The sequence below is a fragment of the Cupressus sempervirens genome, chromosome 7 (genome assembly GCF_028749045.1).
Source record: "Cupressus sempervirens isolate cs-2001-9-10 chromosome 7, ASM2874904v1, whole genome shotgun sequence".
NCBI lineage: Eukaryota > Viridiplantae > Streptophyta > Pinopsida > Cupressales > Cupressaceae > Cupressus > Cupressus sempervirens.
This window is the reverse complement of record NC_143124.1, coordinates 382,991,954-383,007,281: the sequence shown is the minus strand read 5'-3', so window position 1 is coordinate 383,007,281 and position 15,328 is coordinate 382,991,954. Positions and strand designations below refer to the sequence as shown.

The window sequence follows — 15,328 nt, the reverse complement described above, 5'->3', positions numbered from 1 at the left end:
ATCATATATGCATCAGGAGTTTTCTCCAGGATCAAATGGACGAATGACCACAATGGGTGTTTATACCCGTGATCTGCTTCTAGGCCAGGTTAGTACCATAACTTTTGCAGTTTCGAAGATCTTTGATTCACCGTGTGGACCATTATTACTTAAAAGTTATCTTTATCGATGTAAGTCTGTAGAAACGTAGCTCAAATTGTGCTTCTCTGTGCAGTTGTAGATTATCAGGTTCTGTAATAAGTCCTTTTTTCGGTCTTGTAATTTGGGAAGCCTTTTCAAGAATAAAACCTGGGAGGATACAGTTAATCACTAAAAAATGAAAATCTGTCAAAAATATTTGAATGTTTATCATTTTTTGGCTTTATATATGTTGATCACTCATGGTTGTTCATGCGAGCCTTGAGCATGGGATCACCTTCTGGAGGTTATTGAAAGAGAGGTGGAGCAGATCTTTATCACCATCGCTGTAAAAGGTTTGTAATGTTGATTTTGAAGAAGTGATACCTGGTCCCAGCATGTTATGTGAACCAGTCTGATCTGTTGGTTGTCTATACATATAAATACCAAAACTAATAGTTTCTGTCACTAGTTATTAGTGTCCCTAAAGTTGCATTTCTTTCTTTTGTATCAAAAAATTAATTTACATTATGACTGTTAAACTCCTTTCAAATATGGCACTCTTTTTTTGTACATGTTTTTGTTCTGTTAGATGCAGATGATTCCGAAAATGTTGCTTGATATTCTTGTTGAATTCGTTTCTGGAAGTCTAACTAGTTGCACAAACATTTGAATTTCCACAAAGAGCTCTAAATGTGGATGTGGTCTTATAATGGGTGCTTGCAGTGTTTTGGTTAACTGTGATCCATGCATTTTTTACTGCAGTTGGTATGCTCCATCTGATGTTTTGTAATTTTATCAGTTCATAGTTTGCTAATATATGTTTTATTGATTATTTGTCTTGTTGGCAATGAATATATCGTGTAAATGATTAAGAGATTCAATTTATTTTGTACAACAATTATAATTAATATATACATATATGATATTGCTCACCAAGTTTTAAAGATTTTAACTGAATTGTTTGTGATCAGTAGGGTTACAGACTGTTGTCATCTTATTATTGCTGATATCATTTTTATGTGAAATAAAAGGATTTTTCATTTTAATCACCTACATTGCGGATGCAGCTTTGAATAAAAGCATTTTGCTGTATCACATAAATGGGTTTCTCATAGCCTATACAGATGATCAAGTCCTGCTAGAGACCAGATACTATATACAATACACTTGAAAGTAAATTATCCTCTTTGTATTGTTGTTTCTGGGTAGCTTCTCGTAATTGATTTTAACAAGTACGTTTTTTTTATTTGAGTAATCTGTTTTTGACAACCTAGTGTGATAAAGGCTGTTTGCACATACCTCTCAAGGCATCTTTATGATTTAGGCTCACAGTGTTGGGTAGTATGTTTTGAGTATATATAGTCACATACCTGCAATCTTTTTTAGCTTATCTCCAACACTATGCATATTTATGAAAGAATGAAGTGTTGTAAACTTTCCAATTAGTAAACTGAACCAAAGGATTATAAATGAGAGCTAACACCATGCAATATTGAGAAGACTCACAATTTGCGTTGGAAAAATCCACGTGGGAGAAAACTCCAGATATATGTGAGCTATTACTGACTTCAATTCCACAAAGTAAGTGGCAATCGCAATCATAGGCTGCTTGTGCAGATTGCATGCCTGGATGTCAGAGAATTCAGTTTCTAAAATCTGATGCAAATCTCTTACAAGTCCAGCATGCAATTATATAATGTTCACTAGGAACTTAAAACTTGAAGGACTTAATTCTCTTATAAAATTCTTTTATTCTCTCTAATTTGATGCATTTTTCATTTACAAGAGCATATGTATGCTTCACTGGCATCCAGAGGTTCCCAAAAGTTGGAGAACAGAAGACTCTGGATTGCCATAGGATGCATGTTTTGCTGCAGAGCAAAACTTTTGCTTTCCAGCATGGGTCAGTTGTGTACATCTACTTCTGGTTACAAAGACAAAATTACTACTCCAGAATAATTTTTTTCCTCCATTTTTTCTAATCCATTACTTATGCGTAGACTTGCGATAAGATTCTATTTCTTAAAATTGCATAATTTTTGGAGAGGAATCCAAATATGTGGAGATTATTCCAATTTTGGTACCATCAAAGAACTGTTTTGGTCTTGCAACAATCGTCTTGCCAGAGAGTCATGAATGGATGCCAGATCCGTTTTGGACCATTATCTAATTTAAAACAATACCTGTTGACCTATATGGCAATCCCCTAAATTGATGTTCTGTTATCTTCTGGCGTTTTCATCTCTTTCATTAAATATGAGTTTCCTGGAGTTGCACTTGGAATCTTGCTTGAGGTTGTGTATGCATTTTTTGCCCTTTTTCCTTCTCTAGTCATGAATTGGCTTTGAGAGTAACAATTTTTGTACTAGAATGCATCTCTTCAATTTATTGCGGACTTATACCTGAATCCCTTTGAAAACTTGTGAGAAGTTAATTCACTGTGCACCATATGCTTTTGTGAGAGCTATTCATGTTATTGGCCGTCATTTTTTCAAGGGAAAGGTGATTCAAAAGGTCTCAGTTTAAGAATGTTTTACAAATGCTAGTTTTCCAAGATTTCAGTTTCTACAAGTTTACGATGTGTAATATACATTACATTTCTCCGAGGTATAGCATTGGGCATTTTCGATTTCTTGATTTGGGATTATTTTCTCTAATCTAGGACAGTTAGCTCTAGCTTTTTAATATATTTTCCTAAAAATAAAAAATGATAGAATTGGAACCAATAACGTTTTCAGAATCACCTATCACAGTGGGCTGCTTAGTTTCCTTGACTTGGGGCTAACTTTTGGTACAGAACAGTTGCTTCTAGCTCTGTGATATGTTTTCCGACATATTTAAAATCGATAAGAAATCAGCATTGTATGGTTATAAACTTTCTTTCTTTCTTGCATGACCTATTGTGTTCAATTTTTTCAAAATATTGGTGCAGGTGCTTGCAAAATGTGTTTGGAAAAGATTGTATGCTGAAGAGAGAAAACATTAAGATACTTATTCAGAATCTATATAAAAATGAATTTACAAATGACAGTAGTACTTAAAAATCGATTCATTAATTACAAATTTGATTACGTGAAAATCAATTCATTAATTTCTTAAGAATCGATTCATTAATTAAAAAATTCATCTTTCTCAGAATCTTTTTGGACATAACAATTCTTGATAATATCTGAACACAATTTTCATATTTCCCGGGAATCCAGTCATCAATGGAGCTTTTTAGGCAAAGGATTAGGAATATTGGAAAGCATCCAACATGACACTTAAGCCAATCCCTATCTTGTTGCTTTTCAACTAACAATTTGTTAAAATGTTCGTATATATCAATAAAAGATTCAAAGCCTTAAAGTCCTTCATTCTTCCCCCTAACTAAAGTCCTCTGATATAATTAAGATTTATATACATTATGAATGCATGTTAGTATAAGATAACTGTTTACATAACACACTCTTCAACAGTATTACTGAATGCATCATTAGATGAAGATGCCTTGAGCGTTCCTTTAAAATATTGTTTCAAGTTTCAACATAGCACTCTTCTTGATGATTTTTAATGGTGATCCGTCCTGTTTACTCTAGTATGTCATACTTCCATTGCATTTGCAATTCAAACCGAGTTAAATGTACTGAAATGTTTCAAGTTTTATCAAGATTTATATCAAAGGAATCCAAACTCAGCGGTAGGATTGTAGATACCTATTTGTAAGGAAGACATGCCACATTTAAAGGAAATGTACACTAGCCTTTTCCAAACTCTGTTATTTACTCCTTACCTGACACTAGTCTACTGTCTTATTATTGATAAGATTAGATAATCAACTGATTACTTATGTTGCTTAGATAGCCGCTGCTGTTCACTTGATATCAATTGTTGGCCTGTTCTGTCTGAGATTGTTCTTATAGTAATTATCTGATATTTCAAGGATAATATGATTAATATTTCCCTGTCAAATTTCAAGTGCAATAAATGCCTCTTTTTCTTCAAATCCTGGAGGCAATTGATGTTAAAATTTACCTTGGCAACGACGTTGCATATATTTTAATCACTTTTTTATGTCCCTGAACATTGTAGATGTCTATTTGTGAAGAAGGTATGCTTCGTTTAAACAAAATGTACAGTAGCCTCCTTCCAAAGTCTTTCATTTACGCCTTGATCTGTCACTAGTTTACTGTCCTATAAAATTAGATAACCACCGACTGATTATTTATGTTCATTAGATAGCTTGTGCTGTTCACTTGATATCAATTGCTTGCCTGTTCTGTCTGAAATTGTTTTTATAGTATTAATATGATGTTAAAAATTACTTTTGCAATGATGTTGCACTCAATACATTTTAATCACTTTTCTAAGCCTCTGAACATTTTGTGTGCAGTACTATTTTGATACACTCTTCCCCCGTATACCAGTACCTATCATGCGACAAATTACTGCTAAATTGGAAAGTATGAACCTTCCCACTCGGCTTTCAGGAGTGACTGGTGAGGCAACACGCCATGGTTCAGATGATACTGCCCGGAGACCACCTTCAGTGAAAGCAGCTTTATCTGTATCCTTTGGCCAGCGTGCACCACATCGTGCTTCTACTCGAGATTCCTCACCTGTCCGTCGAACATTGCCTCGTGACAGAAATGAAAGTGATGATATTTCAAAATCTGTAAATGGTGATAGATATCGGGATGCAGACAGGGAGAGAGATAGAGAGAGAGAAAGAGAAAGAAAAAGAGAAAGGGATAGAGATGAACAAATAAGAATCAGAGATAGGGAGCGTGACAGGGAAAGGAGCAGGGATTATGATAGGGATCATGATGCAGAAAAGAGCAGGGAAAAGGAACGTGACAGGGATAGAAGGGACCATGATAGGGAAAGGAGCAGGGATAGGGAACACGATAGGGAAAGGAACAGAGATCATGACAGGGATGAAAGAAACAGAAGAAGCAGGGATAGGGAGTATGATAGGGATAAGAGCAGAGATCATGATAGAGAGCGTGATAGGGACAGGAGCAAGGAGCATGAACGTCATAGCAGAGAGAGAAGTAGGGATTATGATCGAAATGGCAGAGACAGAGTTAGAGACAGGGACCATGAGGGTAGGGATAGTGATAGACCAAGGATTGACAGGACATCTCGTGAGAGGGATTCTCACAGGAGCCGAAGTCGAAGTCCATGGAGAGGACACAGAAGTATCAGTGCTGATCGGCAGCTAAGTCCTGTCAAGGAAACAACCAAAGAGAAGACTGCATTACCCAATAATCTTGCCAAGCTCCGTGATTTATATGGGGATTCAAGTGCTAAAAAAGGCAATACTGACAATATGTACCCGCCAAAGGATTCCAACAGTGAAGATGTGATCCGCCTTGGTGGTAGCACATGGAGGTAGCTAGGAGCAATTGGATGATGTTTCTAGACACTACTTATCAAGAAATTTAATGAGTTTCTCTGGTAGCTGTATTTCGTTTTGTAAAAATTGAAGGGTCTGAATGCCAGCAAATTTGTTTTCATTGCTTGATGAACCTAAGTAATACACTTGTGGAGATTACTGTTCGATGAAGTATTTGATCTAAATCTTTAGGTACACTTGCCTTATTTGATTCAATTTAATTATGGGTCAACTTGAATAAATTGCTCAAATTTTTTAATTCCAAAATTTGAAATTGACTCGACAATTCCAGGCTAAAAAATTAACTGCCTAGGTTCTCTATCTGCATCAAATTATTATTGCATTTTTTTTTCAAAGAACAAATTAATTTATGGTAAAATTCTGGCTTGTGGAAGGATTGACTCATAATGGTCGAGTACTGGCAAGTAAAATGTTGTAATATGGTCTAATAATAGGACTTGGTAAAATGTCTACACACTGACTTTATTTCAAATGCATTCACTGTAATGTAGGGTTTATGGCATTTTTGGAGTACTGTGTCATTTTTGAGCAAGAGATGAATAAAGAGATCCATTGTTGATCACTGCTTTTTTAGTTATAACTACTACCAAAGCTTACATGTGTCCTCTGTGATATGCATCTCCTATAAATAATCTTAGTTAGGACAAAATGACATAAGAAATTTGGCTAACGAACAATGAAATTTTAACCCAACTCTGAAGATTGGAAATTGTGCATTATGAATGAGAATAGAAGATTACGAGGAAGTGAAAGGTATATATTTTAGTTGGGAGTAGGAAGGGAGAGTCAAAGAAAACCAGCAAAACCAAGAGTGGTAATGCTTCTGCAAATCAAAAGGGCCTCATCCTGAAAAGGCCAAAGTAGCAGAAAGTGTGCCAAACCATCAAGACATCGATGTCCTACTGATGTCAAATTGCATTAAGGGCTGCTTGGTAGTACTTCAATGCTAATACCAGAAAGGTGTTCATGCAGCCCAGACAGTAGGTAACCATTAATCAATATTTTCGGGATGCTTTTTCTTGGTAAGGATAACCATAATGTCCCAGCCTTTCCAGTAAGCTGGATTTTGGTGTATATTAATATAGATTTGCTGAGAATTCTCTTTGAAGATTTGCATAGTTGTTAACATATGGAAACCAAGAGCAATGATGTTTTTATAATCTTCAGTTTCTGCAGATTCAATTTTTTTCTTATTGCACCCCTTAATGAAAGCACAAAACAAATTCACTTAAAAGATTTTTAAGCTCTGAAGCATATACTCTTTGTTGTCAAAGCATAGTATTGTTTCTATTAAGAGTGGCAGGGGAGGAGCTTTCAGACCCATATTCTTAAGTAGGCTTGAAATTTATCTGCAATTTTAGGCTGTAAGGACAGTTCTTATTAATAGCAAGCATGATTTCTCTAGCTTTCCCCTGGTCGAAGGGTTGGAGCTTAAATCTATCCCTGGTTTTGATCATATTTGAAAGGTAAATGCTTGTTGAAACTAAGTAGACAGACAATTGAATCTATTTTTTATTATCAAAGTTTACCAATTAAACATGCTCAGTGGAGGGGAGGAAATATAAGGGAGGCAACTGTCCTGACACAAAATAATACATGGTACATGGGGAAAATAGACATGCCTTGACACACATGGGCATCCATTGGGGTTGGGTCCAATGATAACGACTTCAATTTTCGGTCAAAGAGATCTTAAAGGACACAAATGACATTCATTAACTGAGGAGGTTGGGGTTGTCGGAAAAGAATAATAGTCAACTGCTGGAAAAGAAACGGTTACACCATGCGGTTTTGAAGAAAGAACAAGAATGGTTCAATTTTGAAGTTTTGGGCGGGAATGGTTTCATAAGAAAGAATAAGTTCTAATGAATTATCATCGTGCTGTTTACGTATGTCAGAAGCAAGCACAAAACATTTATTATGCGTTTTTGAAATCATGAAACTTCTACATGTTGGCCCCAGTTTTGTTTTTCAGACTAATTCTTGGCATTTGTTTTTCATTGCTTTGTTTTTTTATACAGCTAATATGTCTATTGTAAGTTAGTTAGAGTGAAATAAGAGGATGCAACGTAATAGTCGTGAGCTATGATAAGAACATCAACGTTATAACCCTGATGAGTTTTCAATGTTCAAACCCTAATATTGTGTTGTGTACGTTATAATATGCATATACTCATCACATTATGAATTACATTTTCTTCACTCTTAAGACGACAACTCCAGAAGAAATATGATATGAGCTAGAAGAAGAAATCATGGTAAGAAACTGTTGATGTTTTAGCTTCAGTCAGATTGAATTGATTTAGAGATGATGCCTCTACGGTTATTGGTTAAACATTATTGCAATTGATTAATTGTCAAATATAAATGTGTGTGTATGTGTATATATGTATATGTATGTGTATATATATGCATGTGTATATATGTATGTATGTGTGTGTGTGCGCATTACAGACATATACATGTATATACCATTGTCCAATGACAATTAACTTAGAATAACCAATATACATGGCATGTCTTTTCTGCACTTAGCAAACACATACCAAATAGGCAGTGCTTAGTACATTTGTAATGGTCTAAAAAAATCAACATGGTATTAGAGTCAGGTTGGAAGTTTGTGATTGGTTCATATACTTACTGCAAACACTCTTGTTATTGCTGATGTCAAAAAGGGATTTGAAATTCTATAGCAGGAGAATTAATAATGTCTGGCATTATATCATATCATATCATTTATTTTCTAAAGACTATAGTCAGACCGAAGTCCTTTTATCATTTTATATTGGAGAATATATCAGAGCAGCAGCGAAAGCTTTAATGAGAAAGGAACATGAATATCAAAGATGAAGCAACTTTTCAAAGATGGGTCATACATCGAACAAGAAAAATAAGAATATGCACCAATTTTGTATCTGTTACGTTGGAGGAAGTTGTCGATAGGGGACAGATCATTTAATCTAAAAGTAAAATTTGATCTGAGCATATGTAAATCGTGGAGTATTTTGTAAGGAACTATAATAAGAGGCTAATAATTGGCTACGATGACAGATATATAGATTATTTAATTTTGTTAAATCCATATGAGCACATATAGCATTTGCGAGCATTGCACAAAGAAAAAATATAATCAATACATGACAAAACAATTATTCCAGTTATATATGAGATCATCAACATCTTGAATTGCAGACATATACCCGGCTGGCGAATAAGTCCAATCACCATTCAAGAGGATAGGCGACACTAATTGGAGAGGACGGGTGTTGAAAGACGAGCGAATAGGAAAAAATGAACCAAATCCAAGTCATCGTCTAGGTTTAAGAGTGACCAAAAGTAAAAGTGGAACACGTCTTCATTGACCCGTCAGATCATCAATGCATTGACAAATGGACATAAAAGAAACAAGAGCTCTCGTAGAGCTAGAGTCCATGGAAAAAAATAATACACTTCAATTTAAAATTTTAAATATGGATTGACATGTAAATTAAGTGTATGAAGTGAATGTGTCATATTCATTAATTTAAAATGAATCAAATCAATTTGAAGATAAGTAAAATCATATATTGCATAATATATAATTTTGTAATGCATATTAATTTATACGATGAGTATATTTTTTTTTAAATTTTAATTTATATAGTAAATATAATAATAAAAATAATAATTGAGAAATACTATTTCTAAAAATAATATATTTTTGTAAAATTTTAAGTTTAATTTCCATATTAAATATATTAATAAGTAAAATTAAAATAAATCATATAAAATTTTAAATATAATATGATATATTTTAATGATTTTGGAGAGAAATAATGGACAAAAGTGAAAATCATTCAACATATATGTTCCTTGGTGACTATGGGTTAAGCAAAAAGGAGCCCAATTTATCTTGATGACAAATCTCTATAGGACTGTAATTTGCCTTGATGTATAAAAAATATCAATAACACTACTAATACTATAAATTGGCTCCATTTGCTGAAGTTTATAAATAATCTATTAAAAAAAATAAATTATAAATAAAAACTTTTTAAATGATCTATTAAGAAAATTGTAATACAATTTGTAAGTATATAAACATCTATTGTTAAAATTATATTATATATTTTCATTGTTCAAAAAATTTACCTCACATAATTTTATTTAGTAATTTTTAATTCAATTTAGTATTCTAAAAACTTAAGAAATTTAAAATGGTTAAATGTATTTTTTCAAATTGAATTGAACAATTAGAAAATAATATTAATAGATATATTCTATTAATTTTCAAAAATTCAAAAGTAGGATATGTTATAATATTGTATATTAGTTGTATAATGTCCTACATATTTAGTAGGAAAAAGGACGACAACTATAACCTAACAAGAAATTTACTTTCAACAAGTGCTTCCTAACTTTAAAAAAATATTGTTGTTTAACATTCATTAAGCTTCCCAACTTTGAAAAATATTGTTGTTTAACATCTAGAATATTTTGAATTCAAATCACAACATTAATATCTACTATTGAAAAGTGTTGCTGGTTATTTATTGACTTGACATCCCATAAAACATAGATTACCAACTATAAGGCTATAGTCTTATTCTATCAAATTTACTCTGAGATTCAAGTTAACTTAAGAATTAGAAAATTAAAAATAATACAAACTCAAACAAACATAAAATCATTTTTGAATTATTATTATTGATAACTTATATTCTTACAATTTATTTAATTTTTATATATTTTAATTTGATTATTTTATTAAATAATTATTTTTAATACTCTATTTTTTATTTTATAATTCTATTAATTTGTTATCTTTCACAATTTACTATTACAATGTATAATTTAATTTATTAATTTATATACTTCACAATTTTATTGTAATTTTTTATTTTTTATTTTTTTAGAATTAAAATAAAATCGTCCCATTCAGATGTTAAGCAGATGTTAAGTGGGCTTATACTGGCCGCTTTACCGTCTAAATTTGAGGTAGCTATGTTTTGGGGAGATTGTAAATAATTATTAAGTTAATATTAGATATAAGTACCTTGAGCTGACTGTAATTCTGGTGAGTTTTTTTTTTTTTTTTGTGCAGATGGAGGAATCTCTGGTTCAGACCATAACCGGGTTAAAATAATGCTGGAAAAGTTTATTTGTGACAAGAGTAGCAGTGGCATGGAGGAACTGGGGTGCTGCTGCCGAGCACTCTCGAGACTTCCATGGATGTAGAACTTACGAGAGGCTTCTAGAACGACGCTGACATTTTTTAGCTATTTTTCGAGTAAGGAAATCATTTTAACTCTGAGGAAAATGCCCTGTGACCAATAAGAATTTTGTATTTAATACACATAAAAATATTTAAAAAATAATTCACTTGAAACCTTTTGAATACTACATATCGATCTCTGAAAAAATTAAAAATTAATTGCAGCACGCTAGTGGAAACATTAGTTCCCTACCTATATAGGCAGGGACTAATAAATAATAATAAACAGGGAAGATACAGAGACGTGGAGAATGATAATGGAGAAGAGTATTAGAAACAAAAGGCATTTGAAAAATAAAGTGACAAACTATTGGATTGGCCCTTTGCTACATGCAATAGAAGACATGCTTACGTTGTCATCGATAGGTAGCAAACAAGTTAGAATTTTTATTAGGAGGCCTACTTGGATAGCACCGAGTGGGTGGTCTGATCAGACCCAATACATTGTGACCCCAAATGACATACGTAAGGAATTAAAACATTATTAATCTCAGTAAAAAATGGTAGAAGACGAGTGGAAGACATGTTAAAGATGGTAGTTGGAAAACCGAATAACACCTAAAATGGATTGACATCCCACTTGAGTGACACTAACATCAAAGTCAAACTCCATTAGAAGGGTGACAAAGGGGTAATAAAAAGAAAAGGTAGGAAACCCAAATAAGGAGGAGATGAAATATTACGTACTGTCCACCTTCAATGGTAGATGAAATTATCTCTCAATGTGCTTTAAGCCAGGGGTGATTAAACCTGCAAAATTTATACTAAGATGGCAAAATTCATCCTAAGATGACACGATTATTAAATTGGACAAGAGTAATGGGTAAACATATTGATGAGGGGTAAGTATGAACAACTTGGATGGACTCCAATAGAGATTGGTGATGAAGCCACTTATTAAAGAGGTAGAATGTTGGGCAATGAGATTAGTAAGGTAAAGTATGATATATAACTAAATTTGAAGATATTGCGGTATAGTTATACATTTATATATATATTTGAGATATGTATTAATTTAAAATGATCAATGATCAATAATTAATAAGATTATTTCTTATTATGGTTACATATCTTTCTAGGATAATTGGTATAACAGGAAAATTTAGAATTATTATTGAAAAGATGATTTTAATAATCTATATAAATGAAATATATGTATATATGTTCAAAGTATAGATTTTATCTATATTTTATTGGAAAGATCTCATTTTGAGAATTATATTAGTGTCTCTCTTATTTGTATTTCAATATATATTATAAGAACTATGTGAAGCATTCCAAGATCCTCGTAGATGAGGCTAGGCGTAATGGTAAGTGGGCAATTATCTATAATCTTAGGGTAGTTATTTGCGATTCTCCTTCTAGTGGTGGGTTTCGAGACAGACCCCCAAGGCCACATGACATTCTCGCTAGTAGTTGGTCAAGGGTGGATCCTACTCTGACTCTCTTCTTGTCAACTGCTAGAATGGTAATGACTCTTTGTGGTCCCTCTTGGGTCTCCATGATGTTGGTTTTGTGGATATCCTGGTCATCATCGAGACGCATGCGAGTCTCGTTCATCCTCTTTGAGTTTTGTTGGGTATTAGTGCCTATCTACTTGTAGGAAGGAGGTGCGGGCCTCTGGTGGTGTTCAGGGATCAGGTGGTGTGGGTTGTTTGGTTAGAGATGATCTCTTTAGTGCTACCTCTTTAGTCCATATCGACATCCATGCTAGATTCATGTGGATCCATATTAGTCCTACTAGTCTGCTTCAGAGGGACATATTTATCGTAGCTTGCTACTTCCCTATATTCCATTCACAATGTGGAGGACAAGGACCCATTCCTTGACTTGTAGGAGTGCATCTCCAAGTTTGCGGTTATGGGCGACATCATGTTACTAGGGGATTTTAATGCCCAAACCAAAGATTTACAGATTCCTATGCACGACCACTACTCTGATTGGACTTGCACTTATGAGATAGATCATGCTTTCCTGGGTCTTCACCACACCTTAGAGGATTGTCAAGGGCCACTCTCTATTCACGGTTGTCACCTTCTCCATCTCTGCGAGTCCTCCGACTTGGTAATTCTGAATGGCCTCCCTTGCTTTCACGGTTCCGAGTTGTTCACTTGTAGGCCCCACGATGGAGGTGTCATTGTTGTGGATTATGCCCTCGATTGTGGCCCCTTCATTTCCTTCATTCGTCGCTTCACCGTCACCCACCTTCCCTTGACAAACCATGCTCTTCTCAGTCTCGCGCTTTGCTTCTCCCACCGTCATTTGCCTCCTTTCTTCATCTACCCCCCCTCTTGTGCCCAATAGGTACCTATTTGCACCCCTATCCACATTCGCTTCCTTGAGAGTGATGGTGACCTTTTCCTCTTCCATCTCCAATGACTCCTTCCCCCGGTTGGTTCCCTCTTATCTTGTGAGGTCTCCTCCATGTTTGACGTTATGGCTACTGTGATATGGGAGTTTGCTCTCCTCTCCATCCCCCATGGCCCCCGTTGTCATGCTTTCTATTGTAGCACTTGCCCCATGAATTGCTGGTTCAATGATGTCTATAAATCCTTCCACCGCCGTCTATGCTTTGCGTTCTTGTCACACTCCGATGATTTCATTAGTATTCACTGCTCCTATAGTTGTTTCCTTGTCTATAAGAAGTGTTTGTTCATTTCTTCCTAGTGTTGTTCCCTTTGTGACACTTTATCCCGCAACCCGAAGCTCTTCTGACATACTTTGCTCCCCGCTACTCCTCCTTGCCCTCCACCCTCCACCCTCAACCTCCACTCCTTCACTGCCCATGCCTCCACTCTCTATGATATCCCTGGTCAGTCTCCTCTCCTCTTTACCCCACCTCCTAGTTGCCACCTCTTCACCCCGTCCATTATTCATGAGGTGATCAGATTCATGAGCTCTAGTAGAGTTGTGGACAAGGAGGGTTTTCAACTTGAGGTCCTCAATCTTGACGTCCCTATCTTGTTTTTCCTCTACTCTTCAATAGTGTGGTTTGCACCAGCTTCCCCCACTCATGGTCAAGGCACATCATTTATCTGATTCTCAAAATCAACTCGGCTTCGGATCTAGGTAGCTATAGAACTATCATGATTGGACACACCTTTTCTAAGCTCTATGCTATGACTTTGAAGATTATTCTTTCTAGTGAACTTGAAAAGGGAGCGTGTAGAGCTAAGGATCAAGCTAGTTTTTGGGTTGATTACCAGACCATGGACCATATTTTGACATTACGGGCCATCATTGAGGAGGCTTGTCATCGCTCGACAAAAGTCTACTGTTGCTTCATGGACTTCCATAAGGCCTTTGATACCATCCCGCTGGTTGCCCTCTTCTATAGATTGAGAGACATTGGTATTTCACAAATTTTGTTGATTGCCATTATGAGATTATATGAGAGTGTTACAAGTAGATTCAAGATGTCAGAGGGGTTTCTCAACCCCTATTCAGAGCACCATTGGGGTGAAACAGGGCTGCTCTCTTTCCCCCACTTTGTTTGGTATTTATATTGATGAGTTGGAGACCTTCCTCAGAGACTCCTCTCTCCTTGTGGATGGTTGCTACCTATATCATGTCTTGATCTCCTTTCTCTTTTTCGTCGATGCCATAATTCTTCTAGCCTCCTCTCTTGAGAGTCTTCAGAGACTCCTTGCTAGCTTGACCTCCTTTTGTGACCTTCGTCAGTTCTTTGCAAACTTGAGAAAGACTCGAGTTATGGTCTTCAATTGCTGTAAGACCTCTCATCTGCACTTCGACTTCCAAGGTCATGAGATTGAGATTACTACATCATATCCATACCTTGGGGTCAAGTTCTTTGGACCTCACTTCAGTTTGAGACCCACCATCTAGCCTAGGGTTTGCAAGGGTATGGGCTCCCTTGCCATGCTCAAGAGACAATGTCTTAGACATCACTTCCAAGAAACTTCATCAAAGTTGTCCCTCTTGGACTCCTTGGTTAGACTGACAATTCTTTATGGTTTAGTGTTTTGGGTGCACTCTCTCCTTGATTCTTATTGGGCTTCCATTGCGCATGTCTAGACCCTTTTTCTTTGGTGTATTATCATATGTCATTGGTTCACCCCCCACAATATTATTATGGTAGCCGATTTTGGGGCCTATCCTTGTAGGTTGGCTTCTATTTTTGACCTAATTTGGTTTCTTCACCATCTTCGTAGTTTTGCTAACTCTGGGGGTGATCGGTTGAGATACTCTTACTTGGCTTATTGCTCCTCTGTTATTGTGGTGGATTTCGATCTGTCCCCTTGGGCCCGTTGTTGGTGCATGTAGGCTTCATCTTTGTTGAGCTCGAGCAAGATTGATATTGACCACCTCCCTCCCTTCTAGTTCTCTCTCGATGCTCCTGCCTATCTCCTCTAGTCTCAGCAGGAGTTGAACCAACATGTCAGACTTGACACTTATAGATAGTATATCACCACAACTTGGTGTAAACCTGCAGGCAGGGTACACCCGAAGATGGCCTTTTACGATGAGAACTTTCTAGTCATTTGAAACAATATTATTATGCCCTCCAGCTATTTGTCTCGACAACTCCTTTAGGG

The 15,328-nt window shown here is 35.5% G+C and overlaps 1 protein-coding gene across 4 annotated transcripts in view; it reads left to right on the top strand.

The window, feature by feature from the left end:
* ATSRL1 (PRP38 family protein) overlaps positions 1-5,764 on the top strand; it is a 41,044-nt gene extending 35,280 nt beyond the window's left edge. For all 4 annotated transcript variants that reach the window (XM_089791502.1, XM_089791501.1, XM_089791503.1 and 1 more), the window contains 2 exons: positions 17-88; positions 4,493-5,764. In XM_089791502.1, coding sequence (XP_089647628.1) covers positions 17-88; positions 4,493-5,497 — 1,077 coding nt within the window. In that variant the 3' untranslated portion in view covers positions 5,498-5,764. The remainder of the gene's footprint in view (positions 1-16; positions 89-4,492) is intronic.
* Positions 5,765-15,328: the final 9,564 nt, after the last annotated feature.